Here is a 9,640-nt window from a genome sequence, read left to right on the forward strand (position 1 = left end):
CAGCCAGGCACCCCTGGTCAACTTTTCTTAATGTTCTGTTTTCTGACATTTAGATTATTTCCAGAAATATACTGTTATAAACAGGACAGCCATGAATGATGGTATAGCTAGCTCCGTTTTTTTGGTTTTTTGGGTGTTTTTTTGTATCCAAATCTGTTTATTAGGATAGTTTCCCACTCATGCTAATTCAGGGTGCTTTTACTGCCGTTGCTGTCTGAAGGAGCATCCTTCTGTAAGCCTTGCTTTTCTTCCTGTTGGCTGGCACAGGACGGTGGAGCAGCTCACAGACAATGCCACTGTTTGTGTGTGGTTGAAGATGGTGGTGATTTTGTAGCACCCAGGGTACCTCATATCCATGAAGTAGGAGTTGGGGCCCCGCACCAGGCGCTTCTTTTTGCCCTTCCTCTTCTCTTCTGGGGACGGGTACAGGAGGTCCTTCATAAAGGGCTTGTTCTTGTGGGCAAGTTGTCATCGCTAAAAAGGGGTAGCATAGCTAACTCTTTATGCATTGCCATGTTTATCTCTTCAAGATGAATTTTTTTTTAAATGTTTATTTTTTTGAGAGAGAGAGCAGGGAAGGGGCAGAGATAGAGAGGGAAAGAGAGACAATCCCAAGCAGGCTCCTTGCTGCCAGCACAGAGACCTACACAGGGCGTGAACCCACCAACTGTGAGATTATGACCTGCACTGAAACCAAGAGTTGAACACTTAACCAGCTGAGCCACCCAGGTGCCCCTACATGAATTTTTTAAAGTTTATTTATTTATTTTAAGAGAGAGAGAGAGAGAAAATATGTGAGTGGAGGAAGGGCAGAGGGAGAGATAGAGAATCCAAAGCAGGCTTCTAGCTGCCAGCGCAGAGCCCAGCATGGGGCTCAGACTCACGAACCGTGAGAACATGACGCAAGCTGAAATCAAGAGTCCAAGACACTTAACTGACTGAGCCACCCAGGGCCCCAAGATGAAATTTTTTTTTAATGTTTATTTACTTACTTAGAGAGAGAGAGAGAGAGAGAGAGAGAGAGAGAGAGAGAGAGAGCGCACACACAGGGGAGGGGCATAGAGAGGGAGAGAGAGAATCCCAAGCAGGCTCTGAGCTGTCAGCACAGAGTATGATGTGGCGCTCAGCCGCATTAACTTGTGAGATCATGACCAAAATCAAGAGTCGGACACTTAATTGACTGAGCCACCAAGGCACCCTTAAGATGAATTTTTTATTTTTATTTCTATTTTTATTTTTATTTAATTAATTAATTATTGTTTTTTACTATAATATATTGTCAGGTTAACTAACATATAGTGTACACAGTGTGCTCTTGGCTTTGGGAGTAGATTCCCATACTTTATTGCTTACATACAACACCCAGTGCTTGTCCCAACAAGTGCCCTCCTCAATGCCCATCACCCATTCCCCCCCCCCCCACTCCTTGCCCTCCCTCAACCCTGTTTGCTCTCTGTATCTAAGAGTCTCTTACGGTTTGCCTCCTTCTCTGTTTGAAACTATTTTTTCCCCTTCTCTTCCCACCCCCATGGTCCTCTGTTAAGTTTCTCAAATTCCACATGAATGAAACCATATGGTATAAGATGAATTTTTTAAGATGATTGCTTGGCCAGAAGGTTTGTGCATTTTTAAGGCTTTGGTCATATATTGCCACTAGTGGTATGTGTTTGTCTCTGCTCACTCTTACCAACAGGGTATTTTAATATTTACTTTCCTTGGCAACTCATGATTACAATGAACAGTTAATGTAGCAGGATATAACATAGTGATGCTCTTAGCGCTGATTTGTATATCTTGAGTTGTTTACCCTGACCAAATTATTTCCAATGGCTATGTATTTTTGTCCTCACCTGTGTTGACAGGTTTTAATCTTCATCACTAGCTCTCACTTCTTCTGTCAATATAACTGCTGAAAGAAATGCACTACTTGTTAATGGCCTACTTGTTTCATGCCAAGAAATCAGTGCTCTCTTTTAGAGTGTATAAACTGAGTATGAAATAATGAGCCTCAAAATAAGCCTGAGAATTTCTCCTAAGACTAAAATTTAGGAACTTTAATGGATGTACTTTGAATATGTTTTTGGTTTTGTTTTCTGGCTTTCAGTTTTGTTCCAGAAACTTTGAATTTAATGGGAAGATTAATTAGCTAATAGTTAATGGACATTAAAAAAAGAATCTCCTGTACTCAGTGTACTTGCTTATGGTTTCTATTTTGCATTTATATTAATCCTCTAAATTCCCCCAACAGGCAGAGTGGCATGATTCAGACTGGATACTTTCATTGCCAGCCAAGTTACCTGAAATTGAAGAATATTATGATGGAAACACATCTTCTAACTCCAGGCAGAGGAGTGGCTGGTCAAGTGGCCGGTCTGGCCGATCTGGCCGGTCAGGTGGTCGATCTGGTGGCCGGTCAGGTAGACAGAGTCGACAGGGGAGTCGGTCAGGAAGTCGACAAGATGGTAGAAGACGAAGTGGGAATAGAAATCGATCAAGAAGCGGGGGCCACAAACGGAGTTTTGACTGAGTATTTGATAGTTAATCTACCAGTGTGAGCTTGCCTATTTCTGCCTAATCATGTACATTATCCACCAAAAATTAGGTCATCATAGTTGAGGTATGTGTCTGCTCTTTGCAAAGAAGTTGGTCATATTTTTTTAAAAAGTGTTTCACAAGAATGGTTGTAAACAAATCTACTTATCCAGTTATACCTTTGAATAAAAAAACCTCCTTTTATTGTCTCTTTTCACTATGTGTTAAGAATTTTGTCAGTGTAATCTTCTACAGTTTCTTCTAAAACATGACAGTCAAATTAATCTTAAGATTACTTGCATTTTGAAAAATGTGGTGTATTTGTATTGAGATCATTCCTTCCATAGGCTATGTAGTAGAAAAGAAATCCCTTCTACATTAAAGGGATATATAAACCATATATATATGGTTAGGTATATATATATATATATATATATATATATATACCTGGTTGGGTATATATATATATGGTTGACTGGTTAGGTATAACATTTAAATTCTAGATACAGTTAATTAAAAAGGTGTGCAAGCAGTGTACGCTCAATAATTTATTCACCAGATAATGATTGAAGTCTACTTATGTGCCTATCACTGTGTTGATCACTAGGGATTTAGTTGGTGAACAAGGCACAGCACTATCTTCAAGGAACTTACAGTCTAAAGACAAACAGTTTTGAATGAAATTAACATCTAAAGGCTAAGATGGATGGATGGTAGGCTAAGATCCTACCTGGATGGAATGTTAAGGACCTAGTTTGGGTACACCAAACCAGTCTTAGGAGTCAGAAAGGCTTACTAGCAGTGATACCCAAAAAAAGAAAGAAAGCAAAAGTATCCGTTGATCTAAGCAAGTGTGTGTGAATGGTTGGAAGAAGCGTTCAGAAGGGAGAGGGTTTACAGGCAGGGAGAACAGAATATGCAAATAACCAGAGCCAAAGAATACCATAGCAAGTCTGAGGACCTACAGCTCAGTATGGTTTGCATGTGACAGGCAGAGGGAAGGAATAAGAGAGAGTGAGTTAGTATTTAACAGGGACCTTATTTTAAAGGCCTTGTGTGCATTAAGTTTAAACGTTCTCTTGAAGACTGGTGAACCATTAAAAGATTTAAGGTAAGGAATGACATAATGAGATTTGTGTTTTAGAAAAGTTTATTGGCTACACTGAAGGGACTGGATCAGAGAAGGGCCAGATTGGAGGTAAGGAGACCTCTTATGATGCTGTTGCAACAATCTAAGGTAGAGGTGATGATGGTCTGCATTACTAGTAGGTAACATGTTTTGATGATAAGAACTGAGGCATTTGGGAGCTTATTACTTGGCCAGAATCCCAGCTGGATCAATGTAATGGAATGAGGATTTAAACCCAGATAAGTCTACCTTCTGAACCAGCATTCTTAACCACTGTGCTAAATAGTTGGTGGGTGACACTGAGAAACATGCATAGATTTCCAAAGTTTTTTTTTTTTTAAGTTTATTATTATATTTTAGTAATCTCTATACCCAATGTGGGGCTTGAACTCATGACCCCAAGATTAAGAGTTATGTGCTCCTCCAATAAGCCAGCCAGGCATCCCCAAAGTTTTTAGGAAATAAAATGGTTAGGACTCAGTACTTGATTGAATTGGAAGATGAGAGAGATGCAGAAGTATAAAACAGGTTTTTGTCACTGAGATAAGGTACTAGGAGGAAGAATAAGAAAAGTTATGTGGGGAGGGAGGGGGGATATGATTAGTTCAATATTAGATATATTTTAATATTGAATAGCCCATGAGATCTTAAAAGAAGATGTAAGAGGAGGTTAACAGTATACAGTTGGATTTGTAAGTTTGAAGCAGAGAGAGATCTGTTCTAGAGGTGTAAAGATTTGGGAATAATAAAACAATGGTAATTATAGTTAAGGCAGTGGAAGAGTATATCTAGTGAAAGTATAGTAAGAAAAGAGGACTAAGGAGTAAACCCAGAGGCAAACTAATGTATTCACTACATAACAGAGGAAGGGAATCCCATCACTATCAATAAGAGGTAAGAAGAAGGCAGAAAGTCCAGAAGTATGAGGCTTTCAAAGGAACCAGAAGATGAGCCTGAGATGGCCATTGGATTTAGCAAAAAGGAGACGTTTGACGTGGGGAACACCCAGAGTAATAAAATGTTGAAAGTAGAAACCATTGAACAGTGGGTTCAGGTGGAAATGAGAGATAAAGAAGTAGAGACGACAAATCTGTCTTCCAGAAATTTGGCTGTGAGTAGAGAAGAATAAGCTAAAGCTGGAGTGAAAGAAAGGACATGAGATGACAGTTTTTTGTATGTGTGGGCTGGGGGAGGATGAAGGAAATTAGAGCATGGACTACTACTACAGGAAGGAGCCAGAAAGGAGGGAGGAAGAGAAAGAACGTATGATGGAGCAATATCTCTATGAAGACCCAGAAGGATGAGCTTAGGCAGACAGAATTTAGCCTTAGAGGTAGAAGCACATTTTGCCAGGAGGAAAGTATGGTTATCACGTAGGTGAGTTTGCAGGTGATAAGGTAAAAATTAAGGGAGTGCCTGCCTGATGTCTTCTATTTTTTTTCTGTGGTATTCTTTCATGGACATCTACTAAGGGTGAAGAGGGAAGTAGCAGGCTAGGAGATCTGAGAAAATGGGAGAAACACTGAGGTATCAACTGTAGAACAAGATAGCTTACTAGGGAAACAGGGTCACAGGCAGCTTTGAGGGTCCAGCTGAGATTAGAGACTTCATTTATTCTGGCAGCAATTAGAGCACTTGAGTGACTTCCTGTAATAACATTTCAGTATTCTGTTGTAGGAATGGAGATGGCAGATACCTGCTTGATCCAGGATTGGGGTTTTGCTCTGTGAGATGAAAGGATGAAGAACTTTGGCAAAAGTGATCGGAGTAATGGTCCATGGAGTCTAGACTGCCTAGGCATTGAAGTGGAGGTAGGGTTGATAACTGGGAGAATATAGAAGGAGCAAAGACCTGAAGGTCACTGAAAGTTCTCTGAATTTGAGACTTCAAGAGTGGAGCAGTTGGGGAGAAGACAAGTTCAGGGTTTGGTAGCAGGCCTGTTCAGGGGCAAAGGTCACTTCAGATGAGATAGTCAAAGAACTGAGAATCTAGCATTCTTTGGGTGTTTTCATGGACAATGAAGTCTTTAGGACTGAGGAGGGAGAGGAAGACTGAGCCAATGAATGGTAGAGTTTAAGTTACGGAACAAGAAAGCATATAGGGTGATATTGCCACATATCTTCAAGGGGAAAAGGGCATTTGCATGATAGTGAAGGAGTAATAGTTTGGAAATGGTTTTGAAGAAAAGAAGAGGACATGGATACCAGGGTACATGGGATATGAGGGCATGAGCAACGTGTGAGGGAAAGCTGCAAGAATAGTATTTTTCAGCAAACCCAGATTTCAGTTAAGCCGGGGTGTGTGGGGGGAGGACTCAGTGCTGGATTGAGAAAGGGAGAGGTTTTGATTATGGGAAATGATTAGGTTCCAGGTAGCCATGATTCGGGGGAAACGTGTCAGTTGGCTCTGCATATGAGTAGCTGTGAGCTCTGCATTTATACTGAAGATGAAATCGGGGCTCATTCCTACAAAGGTGCATGAGTCCTAGTACTTTAGTCAGAGTAAGTTGTATACCTACAATGCCCCAGGCACCATGTTCAGGGTACAAAGGTGAATAACGTGTGCCTGGTCTCTGCCCTCAGGAACTCAGAATCTAGTGAAATAAACGGCCACAGAAACCTAGGTCCAGGGCAATGACTAGTGCAATAATTTGAGAGCTCTGCACAAGGGCACCTAGCCCAGCCCAGGAAACGGGGGTGGGAGTTCAGAGAAAGCTTTTTGGACATGATGATTGAAAATGGATTAAGTCAGGTAAAAGGAGCAAAGTGGGAATGGACATCGAGGCAAAGGCATAGAATAGCTAATAAAACAAGGTCTAAGCATGGTGAATGAGAAATAGCTCTCATTGCTGGGCTTCTCACTTCACGGAAAGCAGTGATGAGAACAAGGTAAGGTCCTATCTCGGAAGGCTTTGTAGGCCTTGTTTTGAAACCCATTGAAGGCTTTCAGGGAAGTAAGTGAAAAAGATAAGCACGTAGGTGCATGCTAGCAGGGTGGAGGTAGATTTTAGGGGTCCATTTGCTAAAGGCTGGCTTCCCTATTAGCAAGGAAGATGGGGCAGGTCCTAAAAAAGATTAAGTAATAGCTTTCCATACCTTCTAGAAGAAGGTGGGGGCAGAATTCTCCTCTTTGGGCTGCATTTAGCCCCTTATTTTTGCTCTTTCTTCACAGAGCCCAGCACCTTCATGCTTCCACCTTTTGGCTATTCAGAGCCTCCTGTTTGGTATTTGTGCCCTAGTGTGGTCACTTAACAGCTATGAATTTAATTAAATCAGTTACCCTGATCTTCAGTTTTTGAACTTGTAAATGTCTGTCTTATTAGAAATTTGAATAATGAATTCACATTTATGTGTGAATGTCTGAGAGCTTCCTCTCACATTGTTTTTGTTTCCCATGTCTTGTGGGTAGTGTTTAATGTTTTTTTAAACCATATTCCTTTTTCATATTAGTAATATACATCCATTGTTGAAAATTTGAAAAAAATAGAGGAGCAAATGGAAGAAAATAAAAACCATCCATAATTACATCACTCATAATTACTGCTAACATATTGTTGTGTAGACTTTTGAATTAGTGTGTGTGTGTATGTATGCATACTTTTTAAAACAGAAAATTTCCCCCCATTTTATGAAAACACGACATTATCTACATCAGAGGAAACTGGTCTGGCGGAATCAATACCCAGAACTTCACATTTCCAATCAAATGTATGTATAAGACCTATTTTTTTTCTACTTGTTGCTGAATTTTATACTGATAACTAGATTTAATGCAGTAATTTGGCTGCCTTTGACCCAAAAAGGGCCTTTGCAGGCTTCCTCTGAGAATTTTGGCCTTATGCCTATGTGTAGGTATATTACAAAGGAACTTCCATATTTTATAAACCTTGACAACAGTTTTCCATTAAGGAGTGTTCTGGGCTCACTCAGTTGTTGAACATGTACTGGTAATAAAAATGTCCCTGTATGGTTTATAGCAGTATCACAGAGGTTCCTTAAGGGAGGGACTGGGCCTTCACTAAAGGTACTCCAAACTCCCATGTACAATGCTGAAATCCTAGATGTTAAGCATTTTATCAGTTGGTTGATTGCATTCATGCTTCCTCCCCCTTCTACACCTAATACCAGGATGATTGAATTGCTTTCCTGCGTGGGCATAGAGCTAAAATTTATTTTAAGGGATTTCTCTGTCTTCCCCACACCCCAACATTGCCATTTTAATGGTCAATCAACTTTTAGTGTCAATCTACCATGTGCCTATGTACCAGGCGCTGTTTGAAATCTTTGGGATACAAAATAGGTAAATCAAGGTTCCTAGCTCAAAGATATCACAGAGTATAAGTTAAAGAAAGAGTTGCTGTAGATTTACATAAGTTTACCTGTTAAAAAATTGAGACTGTGAAACATCAAGTAACAGTTTTATGTGAAACATGAAAATTTTCCATTGAACTGTCATTTTAAAATGTGCAGTAAATACAGAAATAAAACTTCTGCATTTACCTTTGTCATAAAATGATTATATTTTAAGTTGTCTTTCTAAACACCTACAAGTTTTAATGGCTGTCATTTATTGTACTTTACGTGCCAGACACTGCTAATCCGTTTTCATTCATTATCTTAATTTTCTCAGCCCACGAGAAACTCATTGATTTCTCCTGATTTCATGCAGGAGAAACTCAGGTTCCAATTAAGTAATGTGTGCAAAATCAGAGAAAGACCAAGCAGTGCAGGCTTTCAAAGCCAGGCATGATTTCAACAGATTTTTAAAAATTATTCCCAATTCTTTGGGTCACTAGTTCTTCAGAGTTTAGTGACATTGTCATAGATCATTCTATGGATGATCATGGACCACTTTCCTCAACTCCTCGAATTAGTATATTGCCCCAATTATGCAAGATTTAGAGCCCTGTATTTTTAATTAAAATTTTTTTTACGTTTTACTTAGAGTGCAAACAGGGGCAGAAAGAGAAGGAGGTAGAGGATCCAAAGCAGGCTCTGCACTGACAGCAGTGAGCCCGACCTGGGGCTCGAACTCACGAACCCCCAGATCATCACCTGAGCCTAGGTCCCAGGCTCAACTGCCTGGGCCACGCAGGTGCCCATAGAGCCCTGTATTTTCTTTTCTTTTTTTTTTTTTTTTCAACGTTTATTTTTGGGACAGAGAGAGACAGAGCATGAACGGGGGAGGGGCAGAGAGAGAGGGAGACACAGAATCGGAAGCAGGCTCCAGGCTCCGAGCCATCAGCCCAGAGCCCGACGCGGGGCTCGAACTCACGGACCGCGAGATCGTGACCTGGCTGAAGTCGGACGCTTAACCGACTGCGCCACCCAGGCGCCCCAGCCCTGTATTTTCTTATAGAGGTCCATGTGGTTTGGGTGCTCTTCCTACTGGTCTCAAGGACGGTTGGGGTGCCTCTCTGTGTCTTCAGAATAACTGATACTCCTCTATCTTCCAGCAGTCTATAAAATTTCTTTATGACAAGTATTGTATATTCTCTGTTAACTGAATCCTAGCCTTGTTTCTCGTGACACCTGACACTGAATGCTTGGGGGATGTTTACGTGCATGCAATTAGGAATGACATATCCGACTGAATTCTAATTCTTATCCAGGCTTGCGAGTCTGGGCATCTCCTTTCAGTGTCCACGTTTCCACAAGGTGATCAAGAAGACACATTTACCGCGTCTGTGCGTGAAAGGATCTTCCAAACTCCAGCAATCTAATATATACACTGAAGAGACACCACAGAAAAACAAGTTATTTATCAGGTCGGGGGTTGGGGGAAATCTGACTAGTGTTTACTAACTTTTGTGGTTCCTTCCAGTTGGTTGGACTCCTCAGGCGTTGTAAGCGGTCAATTCACTACTCGCAACCAGCGGGAGCACCACAAGCTCCAGCCCTACCGCGTGGGCCATGGCGTCTCTGGGACTTTCTGCTTCCGCAGGAAATGCTTTGCTTCCGGAAGTGACGAAAGTGGGTG

At 41.0% G+C, this 9,640-nt stretch overlaps 2 protein-coding genes across 5 annotated transcripts in view; one reads left to right on the forward strand and one right to left on the reverse strand.

The window, feature by feature from the left end:
• The window catches only part of DDX50 (DExD-box helicase 50), a 32,011-nt gene extending 29,262 nt beyond the window's left edge, over positions 1-2,749 (forward strand). For all 4 annotated transcript variants that reach the window (XM_040485220.1, XM_040485221.1, XM_040485224.1 and 1 more), the window contains one exon: positions 2,249-2,749. In XM_040485220.1, coding sequence (XP_040341154.1) covers positions 2,249-2,527 — 279 coding nt within the window. In that variant the 3' untranslated portion in view covers positions 2,528-2,749. The remainder of the gene's footprint in view (positions 1-2,248) is intronic.
• On the reverse strand, positions 199-612 carry LOC121036714 (40S ribosomal protein S27-like). Its single transcript, XM_040485225.1, has one exon. The coding sequence runs from the start codon at positions 439-441 to the stop codon at positions 199-201; it is 243 nt and encodes an 80-aa protein (XP_040341159.1). The 5' UTR covers positions 442-612.
• Positions 2,750-9,640: the final 6,891 nt, after the last annotated feature.

The sequence above is a fragment of the Herpailurus yagouaroundi genome, unplaced genomic scaffold, assembly GCF_014898765.1.
Source record: "Herpailurus yagouaroundi ecotype Mexico unplaced genomic scaffold, PumYag 163, whole genome shotgun sequence".
NCBI lineage: Eukaryota > Metazoa > Chordata > Mammalia > Carnivora > Felidae > Herpailurus > Herpailurus yagouaroundi.

Bases quoted from the DNA above. Each gene is read 5' to 3' on its own strand.
- LOC121036714 (XM_040485225.1), bottom strand. From the start codon at position 441: ATGAAGGACCTCCTGTACCCGTCCCCAGAAGAGAAGAGGAAGGGCAAA.